Source organism: Perca fluviatilis, chromosome 8 (genome assembly GCF_010015445.1).
Source record: "Perca fluviatilis chromosome 8, GENO_Pfluv_1.0, whole genome shotgun sequence".
NCBI classification, from domain to species: Eukaryota; Metazoa; Chordata; class Actinopteri; order Perciformes; family Percidae; genus Perca; species Perca fluviatilis.
Genome location: NC_053119.1, coordinates 684252 through 705834, shown reverse-complemented (window position 1 = coordinate 705834; position 21583 = coordinate 684252). Strand labels below are relative to the sequence as shown.

The following is a 21583-nucleotide window of genomic DNA, read 5'->3' as shown; positions in this document are numbered from 1 at the left end:
TTCTTCAGCAGGGACAGGGAAGATGGTTAAAATTGATGGGAAGATGGATGGAGCCAAATACAGGACCATTCTGGAAGAAAACCTGATGGAGTCTGCAAAAGACCTGAGACTGGGACGGAGATTTGTCTTCCAACAAGACAATGATCCAAAACATAAAGCAAAATCTACAATGGAATGGTTCACAAATAAACATATCCAGGTGTTAGACTGGCCAAGTCAAAGTCCAGACCTGAATCCAATCGAGAATCTGTGGAAAGAACTGAAAACTGCTGTTCACAAACGCTCTCCATCCAACCTCACTGAGCTCGAGCTGTTTTGCAAGGAGGAATGGGCAAAAATGTCAGTCTCGCATGTGCAAACTACTGATAGACATACCCCAAGCGAACTTACAGCTGTAATCGCAGCAAAGGTGGCGCTACAAAGTATTAACTTAAGGGGGCTGAATAATTTTGCACGCCAATATTTCAGTTTTTATTTGTTTAAAGGTTTGAAATATCCAATAAATTCCGTTCCACTTCATGATTTGTGTCCCACTTGTTGTTGATTCTTCACAAAAATTACAGTTTTATTTTTATTTTTTTTTTAGTTTGAGGCCTGAAAATTAGTAAATGTTGCAAAGGTCGAAAACTCAGGTACTACGCGTTACGTAATTGTATATATATATATCTATATATATATATATCTATATATATATCTATATATATCTATATATATCTATCTATATATATATCTATATATATATATATATATATATAGGTATAGTGTAAATCAGGGACAAAAGCCACAAAAACGTTGAAAACAAATGACGAAGTTAGTCAATGAATCTTTGGAGCTCTAAACTTGGTTTTTAAAGTACACAGGGAAGGAAAGAGGAAAGGGAGGAAGGAGGTAAGGAAGGAAGGAAGGAGGTAGGGAAGGAAGAATAAATAATGGAAAATGGAAGGAAGGAAAGAAGATGGAAGAAAGGAGGTATGAAGGAAAGGAAAGAAGACTGGGGGAGGGAAGTATGCAAGGAAGGAAATAGGAAAGGAAAGAAATGCAAAGAAGCAAAGAAGGATAAAAGGAAGGAGAGAGAGAAGAAACTAGAACATATTCACATTTAACAAGTTTCCCTGTTTTATATAAACTAAATGACTCAGACTGAATAATAATTATTAATAATTATTAATAATTATTAATAATTATTAATAATTATTAATAGTAGCAGATTAATTTACCAGTTGATGACTCATCAATTCATCGTGAAGTAAGACTCAGACAGCGGAGAACTTTTTACTTTTTTTATCAACTTTTACATGAAAAACAAAGACATTAAGTAAACGTTTTCTACAAAGTCTTATAAAAAGATGTGAAGTGTGTGATGACGTCATCGTCTAGAAGAACAGCGCTGGTCCAAACGGTTAGCTTCCAGGTCTGAGCTGCAGGATGAGTTATCGCTTATACAAGTTATCATATCACTGGCTGGGCTCTGACTCCATGTTTCCTGTTGTTATGGAAACATGTTTCCTGTTGTCATGGGAACAACCGGTCTGGCTGCTCTGCCTGTCACTTCAGAAAGCTGCTCTGAGCTTTTATAAAAAGCGCTGACACAGTTTATAACAAAATGGCGTCATGACTTATAACGTAAAACAGATGTTCCCCTGTGTGACCAGGTCAGTCCAGATGTTCCCCTGTGTGACCAGGTCAGTCCAGATGTTCCCCTGTGTGACCAGGTCAGTCCAGATGTTCCCCTGTGACCAGGTCAGTCCAGATGTTCCCGTGTGACCAGGTCAGTCCAGATGTTCCCCTGTGTGACCAGGTCAGTCCAGATGTTCCCCTGTGACCAGGTCAGTCCAGATGTTCCCGTGTGACCAGGTCAGTCCAGATGTTCCCCTGTGTGACCAGGTCAGTCCAGATGTTCCCCTGTGACCAGGTCAGTCCAGATGTTCCCGCGTGACCAGGTCAGTCCAGATGTGACCAGGTCAGTCCAGATGTTCCAGATGTGACCAGGTCAGCCCAGATGTTCCTGGGTCAGTCCAGATGTGACCAGGTCAGTCCAGATGTGACCAGGTCAGTCCAGATGTTCCCCTGTGTGACCAGGTCAGTCCAGATGTTCCCCTGTGTGACCAGGTCAGTCCAGATGTTCCTGGGTCAGTCCAGATGTGACCAGGTCAGTCCAGATGTGACCAGGTCAGTCCAGATGTGACCAGGTCAGCCCAGATGTTCCTGGGTCAGTCCAGATGTGACCAGGTCAGTCCAGATGTGACCAGGTCAGTCCAGATGTGACCAGGTCAGTCCAGATGTTCCCCTGTGTGACCAGGTCAGTCCAGATGTTCCCCTGTGTGACCAGGTCAGTCCAGATGTTCCCCTGTGTGACCCGGTCAGTCCAGATGTTCCAGATGTGACCAGGTCAGTCCAGATGTTCCAGATGTGACCAGGTCAGTCCAGAGGTTCCTGTTTGATCCGGACCGGCGTGCTGGTGACCGATGGCGTGCGGCGCCGCAGCTCCCGACACAAGACGTACTCGCTGAACAGAGACGAGTCAACGCCACCGCCACAGGACGCCTTCACGCTGAAACCTTTCTGGAACAGACGCTCCAGAACCTGCAGACAGACAGGTTAGAGACAGACAGGTTAGAGAGACAGACAGGTTAGAGAGACAGACAGGTAGACATATTCCCTGTTTAGATATATTAAAGATCCCATGACATGGTGCTTTTTGGATGCTTTTATATAGACCTTAGTGGTCCCATAATACTGTATCTGAAGTCTCTTTATATAGACCTTAGTGGTCCCCTAATACTGTATCTGGAGTCTCTTTTATATAGACCTTAGTGGTCCCTAATACTGTATCTGAAGTCTCTTTTATATAGACCTTAGTGGTCCCCTAATACTGTATCTGGAGTCTCTTTTATATAGACCTTAGTGGTCCCTAATACTGTATCTGAAGTCTCTTTTATATAGACCTTAGTGGTCCCCTAATACTGTATCTGAAGTCTCTTTTATATAGACCTTAGTGGTCCCCTAATACTGTATCTGGAGTCTCTTTTATATAGACCTTAGTGGTCCCCTAATACTGTATCTGGAGTCTCTTTTATATAGACCTTAGTGGTCCCCTATACTGTATCTGAAGTCTCTTTATATAGACCTTAGTGGTCCCCTAATACTGTATCTGAAGTCTCTTTATATAGAGCCTTAGTGGTCCCCTAATACTGTATCTGAAGTCTCTTTATATAGACCTTAGTGGTCCCCTAATACTGTATCTGAAGTCTCTTTTATATAGGCCTTAGTGGTCCCCTAATACTGTATCTGAAGTCTCTTTTATATAGACCTTAGTGGTCCCCTAATACTGTATCTGAAGTCTCTTTTATATAGACCTTAGTGGTCCCCTAATACTGTATCTGAAGTCTCTTTTATATAGGCCTTAGTGGTCCCCTAATACTGTATCTGAAGTCTCTTTTATATAGGCCTTAGTAGTCCCCTAATACTGTATTTGAAGTCTCTTTTATATAGACCTTAGGGGTCCCCTAATACTGTATCTGAAGTCTCTTTTATATAGACCTTAGTGGTCCCCTAATACTGTATCTGAAGTCTCTTTTATATAGGCCTTAGTGGTCCCCTAATACTGTATCTGAAGTCTCTTTTATATAGTGTGTAGTGTACTGACCTGTACTGAGTTGAGGCAGCAGTATAGTGTGTGTAGTGTGTACTGTAGTGTAGTATTGTGTAGTACCTGTACTGAGTTGAGGTGGCAGTATAGTGTGTGTAGTGTGTGTGTAGTGTGTACTGTAGTGTAGTATTGTGTAGTACCTGTACTGAGTTGAGGTGGCAGTACCCGTTGAGGGGGAACCGTATAACGTGCGTGGGGTCCTGGTTCCAGCCAGCGTTGAGCGAGTTGATCATGACGTCCCCGGTCTCGGGGAAGACCTCCTCTATCAGGACCTTCTCTCCGCTCAGCGCGATCCTCTCGCCCAGATCGGGCGCCACGCGCATGACCAGCACCTCTAGGGGCGGCGCCCGGCGCGCCTGGCGCTCTGCCTGCCACCGGTCCAACTCCCCTAGCATCGGAGCCAGCTGGTAGAACCGGGCCTCCTCATATAGCTGCCGGAAGTCCTGGAGGAGAGACAGACAGACAGACAGGTTAGAGACAGACAGCATCGGAGCCAGCTGGTAGAACCGAGCCTCCTCATACAGCTGGCTGAAGTCCTGGAGGAGAGACATGCAGACAGACAGACATGTTAGAGACAGACAGACAAGTCAGAGACAGACAGACAGGTTAGAGACAGACAGACAGGTCAGAGACAGACAGTTTTCCCTCTCCGTTACCTGTAAGTCATCAGGCAGCAGCAGCTTGCAGGTCAGAGACAGACAGACAGGTTAGAGACAGACAGTTACCTGGAAGTCTTCGGGCAGCAGCAGCTTGCAGGTGCGCAGGAAGCTGAGGATGTAGCGGAAGATGTCTCCGTCTCTGTCGATGAAGTAGTGCTGCTTCAGACTGTCCAACACAATGGGCTCTGTGCCGTTAAACAGACGCCCGATCCTGCAGAGACACAGAGAGACACACACAGAGACAGACAGAGACACACAGAGAGACAGAGACAGACAGAGACAAAGACAGAGAGACACACAGACAGAGACACAGAGACACATACACAGAGAGAGAGACAGACAGAGACACAGAGACACATACACAGAGAGAGAGACAGACAGAGACACAGAGACACATACACAGAGAGAGAGACAGACAGAGACACACACAGACACACAGACAGAGAGACAGAGACAGACAGAGAGACACAGAGACAGACAGAGACACAGAGAGACAGAGAGACAGAGAGAGAGAGAGAGACAGAGACACAGAGACAGACACAGAGACAGAGAGAGAGAGAGAGAGAGAGAGAGACAGACAGAGACACAGAGAGACACAGAGAGAGAAACAGACAGACACATAGACAGACACAGAGACAGAAAGAGAGAGAGAGAGAGACAGAGACACAGAGAGACACACAGAGAGACAGAGACAGACAGAGACACAGAGAGACACACAGAGAGACAGAGACAGACAGAGACACAGAGAGACAGAGACAGACAGAGACAGAGAGAGACGGAGACACAGAGAGACAGAGACAAAGACAGAGAGACACACAGACAGAGACACAGAGACACATACACAGAGAGAGAGACAGACAGAGACAGACAGAGACACACACACACACACACACACAGACATAGACAAAGACAGACACAGAAACATTTAGAGTCATTCATTAATTAAAATCCATACTGCATTAGTTTTATTAGACAGATAAACCAATCAGGTTGATATCTAATGAGACTGTTACTATGTTAGCCTAAAGGGGGGGGGGTACTCAGAGTACTTTGGGGGTACCTGGACTCAGGATACTTGGTGAGCGTGGCCAGGCTACTGGTGTACATGTGCCCCCCCACGTCGATGTGCACGGGGTTGGCCTTGGTCAGCTGGGCGGCGAACGGGATGCCCTGAGGGGGGGTCAGGGGGGACACGGGGGAACGGCTCAGAGACATCCGGGACATGCTCCGCCCCTCCTGGGACAGGAAACAACAGGAAACATCAGGTAACATCAGGTAACAACAGGTAACAACAGGTAACAACCAGTAACATCAGGTAGCATCAGGTAACAACAGGTAACATCAGGTAACATCAGGTAGCATCAGGTAACAACAGGTAACATCAGGTAACAACAGGAAACATCAGGTAACAACAGGAAACATCAGGTAACAACAGGTAACAACAGGAAACATCAGGTAACAACAGGAAACATCAGGTAACAACAGGTAACAACAGGAAACATCAGGTAACAACAGGAAACATCAGGTAACAACAGGTAACAACAGGAAACATCAGGTAACAACAGGAAACATCAGGTAACAACAGGTAACAACAGGTAACATCAGGTAACAACAGGTAACAACAGGAAACATCAGGTAACAACAGGTAACATCAGGTAACATCAGGTAACAACAGGTAACAACAGGAAACATCAGGTAACAACAGGTAACATCAGGTAACAACAGGTAACAACAGGAAACATCAGGTAACAACAGGTAACATCAGGTAGCATCAGGTAACAACAGGTAACATCAGGTAACAACAGGAAACATATATAACATCAGGTAGATAGGTAACAACAGGTAACTCAGGTAACAACAACAGGTAACATCAGGTAACAACAGGAAACATCAGGTAACAACAGGTAACAACAGGAAACATCAGGTAACAACAGGTAACAACAGGTAACATCAGGTAACAACAGGTAACAACAGGAAACAACAGGTAACAAAGTAACAACAGGAAACAACAGGTAACAACAGGTAACAAACAGGACATATAACAAAAACATGTAACATGTAAAACATCATAACATCAGTACATCGGTAAAGTAACATCAGTAACAACAGGTAACAACAGGAAACAACAGGTAACAACGGTAACATCAGGTAACATCAGGTAACAACAGGTAACATCAGGTAACATCAGGTAACATCAGGTAACAACATGTAACAACAGGAAACATCAGGTAACAACAGGTAACAACAGGAAACATCACGTAACAACAGGTAACATCAGGTAACAACAGGTAACAACAGGAAACATCAGGTAACAACAGGTAACAAATATGGTAACAAATATTCAGGTAACAACAGGTAACATCAGGTTAACAGGAACACGGTAACATCAGGTAATCAGGTAACAACAGGAAACATCAGGTAACATCAGGAAACATCAGGTAACAACAGGTAACATCAGGTAACATCAGGTAACAACAGGTAACATCAGGTAACAACAGGTAACAACAGGAAACAACAGGTAACAACAGGTAACATCAGGTAACAACAGGTAACATCAGGTAACAACAGGTAACAACAGGTAACAACAGGTAACATCAGGTAACATCAGGTAACAACAGGTAACATCAGGTAACAACAGGTAACAACAGGTAACAACAGGTAACAACAGGTAACAACAGGTAACATCAGGTAACATCAGGTAACAACAGGTAACAACAGGTAACAACAGGTAACAACAGGTAACATCAGGTAACAACAGGTAACATCAGGTAACAACAGGTAACATCAGGTAACAACAGGTAACAACAGGTAACAACAGGTAACATCAGGTAACATCAGGTAACATCAGGTCGGTAACATCGTGTAACAACAGGTAACATCAGGTAACATCAGGTAACATCGGTAACGTAACATGGTAACATCAGGTAACAACAGGTATCAGGTAACAACAGGTAACACAGGTAACAACAGTAACATCAGGTAACATCAGGTAACAACAAGGTAACAACAGGTAACATCAGGTAACAACAGGTAACAACAGGTAACAACAGGTAACATCAGGTAACAACAGGTAACAACAGGTAACAACGTAACATCAGGTAACAGGAACATCAGGTAACAACAGGAATAGGTAACACAGGTAACAACATAGGTAACATCAGGTAACATCAGGTACTCGGTAACATCGGTCACTCATCAGGTAACAACATTCAGGTAACAACGGTAACAACAGGTAACATCAGGTAACAACAGGTAACAACATAACGTACATCAGTAACACAGTACAGTAGAACAACAGTAACAACAGGTAACATCAGGTAACAACAGGTAACATCAGGTAACAACAGGTAACATCAGGTAACATCAGGTAACAACAGGTAACAACAGGTAACAACAGGTAACATCAGGTAACAACAGGTAACATCAGGTAACATCAGGTAACAACAGGTAACATCAGGTAACAGTACCAACAGGTATGGTAACATCAGGTAACAACAGGTAACAACGGTAACACTAACATCAGGTAACAACAGTAACAAGTAGGTCAACGTAACATCAGGTAACAACAGGTAACAACAGGTAACATCGGTAACATCAGGTAACAACAGGTAACATGGTAACAACAGGTAACAACAGTAACATCAGGTAACATCAGGTCCTCAATCATCTCACTTCTCTCATATATGGTAAATCAGGTAACAACAGGTAACATCAGGTAACAACAGTACAACTTCAGGTAACAACAGGTAATTTTTTGTTTTTTGTCTCACTCACACATCACATTAACAAAGGAACACGCACGTCACTAACACGTACAAGTAGTAGTAAAGTCACAACACATAGACTACACGTACAACAGGTAACAACGCACAGGTAACATCAGAACAACGGTACATCAAACAGTATAAAAATTTAAAAAATAATGTAAATAACAATACTAACACATAACAATAACATTAGTACATATGTGCCAATATACAGTAACATCAGGTAACATCAGGTGACAACAGGTAACATCAGTAACATCAGGTAACAACAGGTAACAACGGTACATAGGTAACAACATGTAACATCAGGTAACATCAGTAACAACAGGTAACATCAGGTAACATCAGGTAACAACAGGTAACAACAGGTAACATCAGGTAACAACATGTAACATCAGGTAACATCAGATAACAACAGGTAACATCAGGTATCATCAGGTAACATCAGGTAACATCAGGTAACAACAGGTAACAACGTAACATCAGGTAACAACAGGTAACAACAGGTAACATCAGGTAACATCAGGTAACAACAGGTAACAACAGTAACAAATAACATCAGTAACAACTGGTAACAAAGTAACATCAGGTAACATTAACAACGTAAACAGCGTGTGTGTGTGTGTGTGTGTGGTGTGTGTGTCTGTGTGTGTGTTTGCGTGTGTTTGTGTGTGTGTGCGTCTGTGAGTGTGTGTGTGTGTGTGGTGTGTGTGTGTCTGTGTCTATAAGTGTGTGTGTCTGTGTGTGTGTGTCTGTGTGAGTGCGTGTTGTGTCTGTGTGTGGCGTTATAAGTGTGTGTGTGTCTGTGTGTCTGTGTGTGTGTGTGTGTGTGTCTGTGTGTGTCTTGTGTGTGTGTTTGTTGTGTGTGTCTGTGTGTGTGGTGTTGTGTGTGTGTGTGTGTGTGGTGTGTGTTTCTGTACTGTGTGTGTGTCTGTGTGTGTGTGCTGTGTGTGTTCGTGTGCGTGTGTGTGTGTTTGTGTGTCTGTGTCTGTGTGTATGCGTTGTTGTTGTTTGTGGTGTGTGTGTGTGTGTGTGTGTGTGTGTGTGTGTGTTTGTGAGTGTGTGTGTCTGTGTGTGTGTGTGTGTGTGTGTGTTTGTGAGTGTGTGTGTGTCTGTGTGTGTGTTAGATATTGCACTAGTCCATATTGTGATTTCAGTAGACCTGATGGGTTAATTGTGCAGCTCTAGAGGAAACCCAGCTGAGCAGTAACTTCTAGCTGAAGCCCCTTCAAGCTGCTTTCTGTCTCATTTCCAACAGTCACAACACAGTTTTCAACATTTTTTCTAAGTTTATGTCACTTCATTTCAACGTTTGTCACTTTTATTTTTTAAATGTGAACCGTTCCCTCCCCTCACTGCGTTAGATGGATGACCTGCTTCACCAGGGTCGAAATCTGGAACTTTCCCTCTTTAACATTTAGCCAGAGACGGTTCAGAGCCACTAAAACCAGTACCAGTGCAGTAAAGATGTGTTCATGGAGGGCAGTACAGCGTCCTGAAGAAACAGAGGATGGTGATGCCCTGGGGGGGGGGGGATTACTTGACTCCTCCCTCCCCCCTCCCTCTGGATTGTAAAGAAGAGCTGTGGAGCATGAAAGGTGAACAGGAGGCGGCTGCAGCTTTCAGTCTCTGCCCCGCGGCCGATACATGCCCCGGGACAAACTGACAAACACTGCTCCCTGTCTGTCTGTCTAACCTGTCTGTCTGTCTGTCTGTCTGTCTGTGCTACCTGTCTGTCTGTCTTCTTCTGCTCCACCAGACTCAGTGTTAAAAATCACAGGAAATAACAGAGTGCACGTTTCTGCTGATTACAGACAGACGCGGTATAATCATGTTCATAACTTCAGGGTCTTTAAAAGGTTCAATCTGGACTCCAAAAGGTCAACAAACAAATGTAAAATAAATCAAGAGACTCCGTTTGATTGACAGGTTTGTTAAATACACAGCTGATGGTGAAAGTGAACAGACTTGTTAATCCTTTAACTGGACCGACCTGCTTCAGCGTGTGTGGTAAAATAGCTGTCGCTTGTTTGGAAACAACACCACACGCCAGACTCCGTTAACGAAACTGGACATTTAAAGCGGCCTTGCTAAATGGCAGACGTTAAGCTTCACCTTGTCCTGATTTGACAGCTTTTCTCTGTAGTGTACAGCCTTCTGCTTCATTCGGGTTATGAATAGTCTATAAACTAAAACTCATTTTGGATATTTATTTACGTTTAGGCTACAACAGAGTCACATCGGATCTACGTACCGCTCAACACGGCGTGTTTGAGGGGTAAAGATATAGCCGGAAAAACAGGCGAGCCAGCAGGAAAAGTTCAAGTTTTGTTGAAAACCCTTCTGCTTCTGAACACTTGGTGTATGCCGAATTAAACACTGTTTTCATACAACCACAACACATATCAAGTGTTTCAGTATCTGTCATATATGAGTGTGCCAATACCAACGAAGACTTAAAACAGTCATATTTTAAATGGAATTCGGTAACACAGCGCATATCGTTCTCAGTCGTAACCCCGGGGAATTTAATGGGGATTTTCAGGGTTTTCTACATCGTAATAGTAGACGTAGCGTGTTGTGTTCTTACCTGAGAAGATACCGACACAGAAGACATGGAGACCGGCGTGCGTCTGCTCCTTTCCAGGGGTCTAAAATGTGAAGATACGGGTCCAGAAGCAGCTGAACAAGGCTGTCCTGGTCTCCTCCGAGAGAATAAAGAGGAGGGCTGATTCCTAAAGTTGCCCCCGGCTCTTCAGACCCCCCGGGGCGGGATTAGGCTTCAATAAGGCGCGCGGCTCGTTTCTTCTCTCCAGTTGTCAAACCGAGCAGAGAAAAGCAGAAATGTATTTTAAGAAGAATTCAACGTCGTTGTGTTCTGTGATGGCTCGTGCAGCCGCCCTCTCTCTTCTTCTGTCTCTAATATTTCAGTAACATCAACCATCCCCATGGCTCCGGAGCCCAGTGACGTGTGTCGTCACGCATGATGCCGCTCGCGCTGCAGCCGCCCGCGGACAGACGCGCCATTTCAATTAGTGCGTGCTGCGAGATGGAAATGTGCGCCGGAGGGGAGCGCGCACACACCCGTTTTATTTTTTAACTATTTGTGTCCCTGTGGTGTCTAAAGGCGCCACGTGATGTTACATTCTTATTTTAGTTTTCAGCTCGTTTCTGTTTTATCATTTTATAATGAAAAAGTGGTGCTGTGTGTGTGTCTGTGTGTGTGTGTGTGTGTGTGTGTGTGTGTGTGTGTGTGTGTGTATGTGTGTGTGTGTGTGTGTCTTTGTCTCTCTGTGTGTCTGTGTGTTCTTTTATACCTTTTTTCTTTTCTGTAAAGTACAGACTTTGGTCAGATTAATGTGTGGTTAAATGTGCTCTAGAAATAAACTTTACTCACTGAAAGTTAACGTAAGAAACATTTTTACACTTTGCAAACGACTACAAATACAAAGTGAAAATGTACAACTTAGAGAAATTATCCATGACTTTATAAAACTGTAAAAAATTGAAGTACAACAGGAGGAAACCTATAATAACATGATACTGGATAGGAAAGCACTACAATAAAGTATATATATATATATATATATAAAATCATTTTACAGACCAAGAGATAAGTTGCTTATAATAATTAATCAGAAATCAGAACAAGTTTGATTGTTCATTAATAAAGTTTATTAAACAGACCATAGGTTATAGATATAGACTGAGATGTAATAAGTTTACAACACTGACAACACTGCAAGATACAACTATAATAAATGCATTAAAGACAATTCATATTCCTTCATATATAATATACAAGATCACATAATCTTTAGATTTAAAATACTACATCTGGAACACACACACACACACACACACACACAAAAGAAAGAAAAGACCATATATATATATATATATATATATATATATATATATATATATAATATATATATATATACATAACATACTAATCCAGACGATAAGGGAACACCTGCACCCTGTCAGAACTCAAAACTTATTTTATATTATAATAATAATCATTGGGTATTTATTTTATATTATTATAATAATAATCATTGGGTATTTATTTTATATTATTATAATAATCATTGGGTATTTATATTATAATAATAATCATTGGGTATTTATTTTATATTATTATAATAATAATCATTGGGTATTTATGTCTTATTTCCCATCATTTCTGTTTGTTGTTTCTGTAATCTCTCTCTCTGTCTTTTATATTCTAGTTTAAATGTTTTCTCTGCATGAATGCGTCCCATCTCTTGTATTAAAGCCAGTGTATACCAGGCTGTATTAAAGCCAGTGTATACCAGACTGTATTAAAGCCAGTGTACACCAGGCTGTATTAAAGCCAGTGTATACCAGGCTGTATTAAAGCCAGTGTATACCAGACTGTATTAAAGCCAGTGTATACCAGGCTGTATTAAAGCCAGTGTACACCAGGCTGTATTAAAGCCAGTGTATACCAGGCTGTATTAAAGCCAGTGTATACCAGACTGTATTAAAGCCAGTGTATACCAGGCTGTTTTAAAGCCAGTGTATACCAGGCTGTATTAAAGCCAGTGTATACCAGGCTGTATTAAAGCCAGTGTATACCAGGCTGTCTTAAAGCCAGTGTATACCAGGCTGTATTAAAGCCAGTGTATAGCCAGTGTATACCAGGCTGGCTAAAGCCCAGTGTATACCAGGCTGTATTAAAGCCAGTGTATACCAGGCTGTATTAAAGCCAGTGTACACCAGGCTGTATTAAAGCCAGTGTATACCAGGCTGTATTAAAGCCAGTGTATACCAGGCTGTATTAACGCCAGTGTACACCAGGCTGTCTTAAAGCCAGTGTACATCAGGCTGTATTAAAGCCAGTGTACATCAGGCTGTATTAAAGCCAGTGTATACCAGGCTGTATTAAAGCCAGTGTATACCAGGCTGTATTAAAGCCAGTGTACACCAGGCTGTATTAAAGCCAGTGTATACCAGGCTGTATTAACGCCAGTGTACACCAGGCTGTATTAAAGCCAGTGTACACCAGGCTGTATTAAAGCCAGTGTACACCAGGCTGTATTAAAGCCAGTGTACACCAGGCTGTATTAAAGCCAGTGTACACCAGGCTGTATTAAAGCCAGTGTATACCAGGCTGTATTAAAGCCAGTGTATACCAGGCTGTCTTAAAGCCAGTGTACACCAGGCTGTATTAAAGCCAGTGTATACCAGGCTGTATTAAAGCCAGTGTATACCAGGCTGTCTTAAAGCCAGTATATACCAGACTGTATTAAAGCCAGTGTATACCAGGCTGTATTAAAGCCAGTGTATACCAGACTGTATTAAAGCCAGTGTATACCAGGCTGTATTAAAGCCAGTGTATACCAGGCTGTATTAAAGCCAGTGTATACCAGGCTGTATTAAAGCCAGTGTATACCAGACTGTATTAAAGCCAGTGTATACCAGGCTGTATTAAAGCCAGTGTATACCAGGCTGTCTTAAAGCCAGTGTATACCAGGCTGTATTAAAGCCAGTGTATACCAGGCTGTATTAAAGCGTGTCATACCAGACTGTATTAAAGCCAGTTTATATCCAGGCTGTATTAAAGCCAGTGTATACCAGGCTGTATAAAGCCAGTGTATACCGGGCACGATAAAGCCAGTGTATACCAGGCTGTATTAACGCCAGTGTACACCAGGCTGTATTAAAGCCAGTGTATACCAGACTGTATTAAAGCCAGTGTATACCAGGCTGTATTAAAGCCAGTGTATACCAGGCTGTATTAAAGCCAGTGTATACCAGGCTGTATTAAAGCCAGTGTATACCAGACTGTATTAAAGCCAGTGTATACCAGGCTGTATTAAAGCCAGTGTATACCAGACTGTATTAATGTAAGTGTATACCAGGCTTTCGAAAACGAAGTTCGGCAGTGCGTTGGTCCTATCACAATAACTTCCGTTTTGTCTGAGTTTAACATCAGGAAGTTGTGGGTCATCCAGGATTTTATATCCTCAACACACGTTTAAAGTCTTGCTAACTGACCACTTTCATCTGGCTTAATTGACAGATATAATTGGGTATCGTCTGCGTGCAGCGAGTATTAATTGAGTGTTTCCTAATAATATGGCCTAGAGGAAGCATATATAAGGAAAATAGAATTGGTCCAAGCACTGAGCCTTGGCGGCAGGGCTAACTTCGTGCGTTGTGCGGTTTATCGTTAATGTTAACAAATTGGGATCGCGCCAGAGAAATAAGACTTAAACCATCTTAGTGCAGTTCCTTTAATTCCGACTAAGTGTTCTAATCTCTGTAACAGGATTGTATGATCAATAGTGTAAATGCAGAGGCACTAAGATCTAGTAAAACAAGAATGGAGACAAGACCTTTGTCTGCAGCTGTTAGAAGGTCGTTAGTAATTTTCACCAGTGCCATCTCTGTGCTATGATTCTTTCTAAATCCTGATTGAAAGTCATCAAATAAACTGTTGCTATGTAGAAAATCACATAACTGATTAGCAACCACCTTCTCAAGGATCTTGGATAGAAAAGGAAGGTTAGATATAGGTCTATAGTTTGCTAAGACCTCAGGATCCAGGGTGGGTTTTTTCAGAAGAGGTTTTATCACAGCTACTTTAAATGACTGCGGTACATAACCTGTTAATAGAGACATATTGATCATATCTAGTAATGAAGTGTTTACCACGGGTAACGCTTCTTTGAGTAGCCTCGTTGGGATGGGGTCCAAGAGACAGGTAGATGGCTTAGCTGAGGATATCTTTAACATTAATTGTTGAAGGTCTATAGGATAAAAGCAGTCTAAGTATATGTCCGGACTAGTCGTTCGTTCTAGCGGTCCTGTATTTAAAGATGAACTGTTAGAAGTTAAGGGCAAAAGGTGATTAATTTTATCTGTAATTGTTATAATTTTATCATTGAAGAAGCTCATGAAGTCATCACTACTCAGAGCTAGAGGAATAGATGGCTCAGTAGAGCAGTGACTGTCTGTCAGCCTGGCTACAGTGCTGAAAAGAAACCTTGGGTTGTTCTTATTTTCTTCTATTAGTGAAGAGTAATAGTCTGATCTGGCTTTTCTTAAGGCCTTCCTATAGGTTTTGAGACTTTCTTGCCAATCCAGACGGGATTCTTCCACTTTGGTGGAGCGCCACTTACCCTCGAGGTTTCGCGAGACTTGTTTCAATCTGCGCGAGTTTGTTCGTTATACCAAGGAGCTGTTTTCCTTCGCTATCGTCTTCATGCCGTTGGGGGGAGCGGAACAGAGTCCAAGGTCGCCCGTAGGCAAGTCGCAGCACCGTCCACAAATGCATCAACCCGAGAGGGACTGATGTTAACATAGAGGTCCTCTGTTATTCTAAGGCACCGACATAGAGTCAAATGCTGTTGTAATATCTTCCTTAAATTTAGCTATAGCACTGTCAGATAGGCATCTAGTGTAGCGCCTTTATCTAGTTTAGTATGGTCAGGTAGCAAGAATTCAAAAGTAATTAAAAATGATCTGATAATACCAAATTCTGGGGAAATATTATTAAATCCTCAATCTCAATACCATATGCCAGCACAAGGTCGAGGGTGTGGTTAAAACAGTGGCCGCCTTGTGCACAGTCTGACTGAAACCGATTGAATCCAGTAATGTGTTGAAAGCAGTAGTAAGGCTATTGCTGTCAACGTCCACACGGATATTAAAATCACCTACAATAAGTACTTTGTCTGATTTAAGGACTACACATGATAAAAACTCTGAGAATTCAGATAAAAATTCAGAAGAGCGGACCTGGGGCCCGGTAGCAACAACAAATATAATTGGCTGTTCTGATTTCCATGTTGGATGTTCGGAGATTAAGAACAAGGCTTTCAAAAGAGTTATAATTCAGTTTGGGTTTAGGATTAATTAACAGGATTGAATCAAATATGGCTGCAACTCCCCCTCCTCGGGCCGCCTCTAGGAATTTGAGTATTAATATGACTGGGAGGAGTCGCTTCATTTAGACTAACATATTCTTCATGGCCCAGCCATGTTTCAGTAAGACAGAATAGATCAATTTGATTATCAGATATCAATTCATTTACTAGTGCTGCTTTAGAAGACAGAGATCTGATATTTAGTAATCCACATCTAATTTTCCTATCCTTTTCTATCATTGCAGTGGTAGTTTTAATTCCAATTAGGTTGTTAATTATTGCCCCTCTATTCACCACTTTGTGTGGTCTGTTGTTGATTATAATTGGAATAGTACCAGTACTACATGTTACTGGAATAGTACTAGTACTACACGTTACTGGAATAACACTAGTACTACATGTTATCCTGCAGAAAACATTTTCAGATTCATCCACTGGTATAGTGCTATCAGGATCAATGCCTGGGGGACATGAATCTGTGATATTTTCAACATAATGTCAATACTTGCCTTTCAGTGTGGTCGTTATGTTGTCAGATAGCATCCTGGCTCGCGTCGGTTTGGGTGGAGACCATCACGCTTCAGCAGGTTGGGCATCTCCCAGAACAAGTTGAAGTAGTCGACATAGGGAATGCTTCAGGGAAGTGCAGAGTGGTTCCAGCCAGGTGTGGAGCCAGAACAGTCTGGACCATCTCTCCGCACCCTTCCTGTATGTAGGTAGAGGCCCAGAGATGACAATCCGTTTTCCTGTGCCCATCAGGGTGGAGAGGAGAGTGGTGAAGTCTTCCTGGAGTGCTATCGCAATCGCTCTCTGATGTCGTTTGTGCCCACATGCACGATGATGTTGTCGACCTTGGCGTGGCGGGCGAGGATGCCGGGAAGTTTGTGCTGGATGTCACGGACCTTGGCACCGGGGAAGCAGTAGACCTTGGAGGGACCGCTAGGTAAAGGGGGAATGTGGAGGTCTCTTACCATGGAGCTTCCGATGACCAGCGTGGAGGTTGATGAGTCCGAGGGGGGAGAGTCCGCCCTCAATGGGCGCGTCGACTGTGTGGCTGGACCAGGATGAGCCTGCGTGGGAACGTTGCAGAGAAGGGAACTCCCGCTGCTCGTCAGAATGCTGTAGCGGTTTTCTAGTTGTAGGGGTTGGGCTGGGGCTGAGCGTTGTCCTGACCGCCTGCTCTGGTGCTTGCTTACACGCCATGGCTCAGGCTGGTGTGGAGTGGAGCTGGTCAGCAGAGCTGGCTGGGTCCTCGGCAGAAGCCGAGGAGAGACAACAGGGACAGAGGTTGTATTAGTGCGTGGTGGGGTGAGAGTAGTGCAGGGCACAGTGGAATCAAAACATCCGTCAGTGTGTGTGTGGGGGGAACTTCCAATGATAATGGAGTCGAGGAACTCTTCACTTGCCTTGATCTGGTGGAGAGTCGATATTCTGGCTTCAAGTTCCACTATCTTCTGGCTGAACAGGAGGCACGAGTCACAGCCAGGTGAACAGCTGAGGGGGGGCATCGTGTAACTTGCTAGTTTAGCTAGTAGCAACGTTGATGGAGGCCTTCTCCTAAAACCTAAAAACCATCACAAGTCGAAATACAATGCAGGTGCTCCTGCTTGTATTAGCAAGCTGTGGATAGCTCGTTACTGTTACCAAAATATGGAATAGATTCGATTTCCCAGGAGGCAAAATCCTGAGTGGTTCGCTTTAACTCCCGCTAGCAGGCAGGCTAACTAGCCGTTAGCACAACAAATACCTAGACGTTAGCTAACGGAGCGGAGGAAAGTTTTGCAAACAACGGAGAAACTGCTGCCAGACAGGTCCGGTTAAAATACAGCTAAACGGTGTAATTAGTAACTGTATTTCGTTGTGGAGGACTTAAAATCGCAAGACGTTAAGCGTCTGCCGTTGTCGTCTGTAACAAGAAACAAGAAGCCAGTGTATACCAGACTGTATTAATGTAAGTGTATACCAGGCTGCATTAAAGCCAGTGTATACCAGGCTGCATTAAAGCAAGTGTATACCAGGCTGTTTTAAAGCCAGTGTATACCAGGCTGCATTAAAGCAAGTGTATACCAGGCTGCATTAAAGCAAGTGTATACCAGGCTGTTTTAAAGCCAGTGTATACCAGGCTGCATTAAAGCAAGTGTATACCAGGCTGTATTAAAGCCAGTGTATACCAGGCTGCATTAAAGGCAGTGTATACCGGGCTGTATTAAAGCCAGTGTATACCAGGCAGTATTAAAGCCAGTGTATACCAGGCTGCATTAAAGCCAGTGTATACCAGGCTGTATTAAAGCCAGTGTATACCAGGCAGTATTAAAGCCAGTGTATACCAGGCTGCATTAAAGCCAGTGTATACCAGGCTGTATTAAAGCCAGTGTATACCAGGCTGCATTAAAGCCAGTGTATACCAGGCTGTATTAAAGCCAGTGTATACCAGGCAGTATTAAAGCCAGTGTATACCAGGCTGCATTAAAGCCAGTGTATACCAGGCTGCATTAAAGCCAGTGTATACCAGGCAGTATTAAAGCCAGTGTATACCAGGCTGCATTAAAGCCAGTGTATACCAGGCTGTATTAAAGCCAGTGTATACCAGGCAGTATTAAAGCCAGTGTATACCAGGCTGCATTAAAGCCAGTGTATACCAGGCTGCATTAAAGCCAGTGTATACCAGGCAGTATTAAAGCCAGTGTATACCAGGCTGCATTAAAGCCAGTGTATACCAGGCTGTATTAAAGCCAGTGTATACCAGGCTGTATTAAAGCCAGTGTATACCAGGCTGCTATTAAAGCCAGTGTATACCAGGCTGTATTAAAGCCAGTGTATACCAGGCTGCATTAAAGCCAGTGTATACCAGGCTGTATTAAAGCCAGTGTATACCAGGCTGCATTAAAGCCAGTGTATACCAGGCTGTATTAAAGCCAGTGTATACCAGGCTGTATTAAAGCCAGTGTATACCAGGCTGTATTAAAGCCAGTGTACACCAGGCTGTATTAAAGCCAGTGTATACCAGGCTGTATTAAAGCCAGTGTATACCAGGCTGTATTAAAGCCAGTGTATACCAGGCTGTATTAAAGCCAGTGTATACAAGGCTGTATTAAAGCCAGTGTATACCAGGCTGCATTAAAGCCAGTGTATACCAGGCTGTATTAAAGCCAGTGTATACCAGACTGTATTAAAGCCAGTGTATACCAGGCTGTATTAATGTAAGTGTATACCAGGCTGCATTAAAGCCAGTGTATACCAGGCTGTATTAAAGCCAGTGTATACCAGGCTGTATTAAAGCCACCAGTATACGCAGGCTGTATTAAAGCCAGTGTATACCAGGCTGTATTAAAGCCAGTGTATACCAGGCTGTATTAAAGCCAGTGTATACCAGGCTGTATTAAAGCCAGTGTATACCAGGCTGCATTAAAGCCAGTGTATACCAGGCTGCATTAAAGCCAGTGTATACCAGGCGTGTATTAAAGCCAGTGTACACCAGGCTGTATTAAAGCCAGTGTATACCAGGCTGTATTAAAGCCAGTGTATACCAGGCTGTATTAAAGCCAGTGTATACCAGGCTGTATTAAAGCCAGTGTATACCAGGCTGCATTAAAGCCAGTGTATACCAGGCGCTATTTAAAGGCCAGTGTATACCAGGCTGTATTAAAGCCAGTGTATACCAGGCTGCATTAAAGCCAGTGTATACCAGGCTGTATTAAAGCCAGTGTATACCAGACTGTATTAAAGCCAGTGTATACCAGGCTGTATTAATGTAAGTGTATACCAGGCTGCATTAAAGCCAGTGTATACCAGGCTGTATTAAAGCCAGTGTATACCAGACTGTATTAATGTAAGTGTATACCAGACTGTATTAAAGCCAGTGTATACCAGGCTGTATTAACGCCAGTGTATACCAGGCTGTATTCAGAATCAGAATCAGAATCACTTTATTCGCCAAATGCATCAGCAGACACACAGGAATTTGACATGGCAATCAGTAACACAGAGCTTAACAAACCAATATGCACATAGCTGCAGGGACATGCTTAAAAACAATCAATAATAAATAGTCCAAGATAAAATAATAATAATAATATTGGGGAGGGGAGGGGGGAGGGGGGACCTGATCAGCTATTCAAAAGGGAAACCGCTCTAGGAAAAAAACTATTAAGGTGGCGTGAGGTCCTTGTCCTCATCGCCCTGTACCTTCTTCCTGAGGGAAGCAGCCTAAAAATATCACTTGCTGGATGGGACTGATCAGCAGCAATTTTAGCTGCCCTCTTCCTGACTCTGGCCTCATACAGGTCGCTGATTGACAGCTGCCTCTGTCCAGTCAGCCTCTCTGCTGTGCGCACAATGCGCTGCAGTCTGTTCTTCGCCTGGGCCGATGCTGATGCAAACCATACAGAAATGGATGTTGACAGGAGGCTTTCCACAGTGGCTCTGTAAAACCTAGACCGAACAGAGCTGGAAACGTTCAGTCTGGTTAGCTGTCTTAAAAAAAACATTCCACTGTGAGCCTTCTTAATAATGGAGGAACTGTTTTCCTCCCATTTCAGGTTGTTTGTGATAATAGTGCCTAAAAATTTAAATGACTCCACCTCCTTCACAACAGAGCTCTTGATGGTTAAGGGTGAAAGAGAGCAGGGAGATCTGCGGAAGTCTATCACCATTTCCACTGTCTTTTGTTGGTTAAGCTCCAGATTGTTATCGTCACACCATCCAACCAAATGAGACACTTCCTTCCTATAAGCAGACTCGTCATTGTCCTTAATAAGGCCGACCAAGGTGGTATCATCTGCAAATTTAATCATCTTGATGGAACTGCTGTTGGAAGTGCAATCATTGGTGTAGAGCGAGTAGAGAAATGGTGACAGCACGCACCCTTGAGGTGCTCCAATGTTGGTGTACTGGGGATCAGACATGTACTGGCCAAGCCGCACCTGCTGTTGCCTATTGCTAAAAAAATCCATTATCCAGCGACAGATAGAGGATTCCACCCCCATCAGTGACAGCTTCCACTGCAGCCGCTCTGGTAGGATGGTGTTGAAGGCGGCGCTGAAATCCACAAACAGCATCCTTACATAGGAGCCAGGAGTGTCGAGCTGGTCCAAGGCATAATGCAGGCCTAAGTTAACTGCATCATCCACTGAGCGGTTTGCCCTATAAGCAAACTGCAGTGGATCAAGATGGAGAGTTGTGATGGGTTTGAGATGTAACAAAACCAACCGCTCCAGACATTTCATTACTACTGATGTAAGGGCCACCGGTCTGTAGTCATTCAGGCCCACGGCACTGTTCCTCTTCGGTACTGGAATAATGGTTGATGACTTAAAACAAGCCGGAACCTTGCATGAGGCAATCGACTGATTAAAAATGTCTGTAAAAACAGGAGCAAGCTGACTAGCACAGTGCTTCAGGGTGGCAGGTGAGATCCCATCGGGGCCACCTGCTTTCCTTACATTCTGCCGGAGAAATAGCCGGTGCACGTCCATCTCCTCAATTTCAAAGGGAGTTTGATTTTGAGGAGTAGTGTTCTCCCCCTCCCTGAATGGGACTCCATGATTACAAGATAGTGTGGGAATAACACCCAAATCCCACCTGGAAGGGGAAGGAGAGGAGGAAGGG

The 21583-nt window shown here is 43.3% G+C and overlaps 1 protein-coding gene across 2 annotated transcripts; it reads right to left on the bottom strand.

Moving 5' to 3' along the window:
- Positions 1–1266: 1266 nt before the first annotated feature.
- On the bottom strand, positions 1267–11018 carry LOC120563374 (BTB/POZ domain-containing protein kctd15-like). Of its 2 annotated transcripts, XM_039807508.1 has the most exons (5): positions 10666–11018; positions 5369–5544; positions 4375–4519; positions 3790–4092; positions 1267–2583 (listed from the first exon to the last, which is right to left on the bottom strand). In XM_039807508.1, the coding sequence occupies exons 1-5, from the start codon at positions 10690–10692 to the stop codon at positions 2419–2421; spliced, it is 816 nt and encodes a 271-aa protein (XP_039663442.1). In that variant the 5' UTR covers positions 10693–11018; the 3' UTR covers positions 1267–2418. The 2 variants fall into 2 exon arrangements, with proteins under 2 accessions (XP_039663442.1, XP_039663441.1); XM_039807507.1 differs by lacking the exon at positions 10666–11018 and having other exon boundaries at positions 5369–5592.
- Between the last annotated feature and the right edge of the window lie 10565 nt (positions 11019–21583).

What these genes read in the sequence shown, in the direction of transcription:
- LOC120563374 (XM_039807507.1), bottom strand. Translation starts at nt 5,580, where the DNA reads ATGTTACCTGATGTTTCCTGTTGTTTCCTGTCCCAGGAGGGGCGGAGC. An exon ending in TGCTGCCCGAAGACTTCCAG is followed by an intron (nt 4,093 to 4,374) that starts GTAACTGTCTGT and finishes TCTCTCCTCCAG; the next exon opens with GACTTCCGGCAGCTATATGA. An exon ending in GCCACCTCAACTCAGTACAG is followed by an intron (nt 2,584 to 3,789) that starts GTACTACACAAT and finishes GTCTGTCTGCAG; the next exon opens with GTTCTGGAGCGTCTGTTCCA.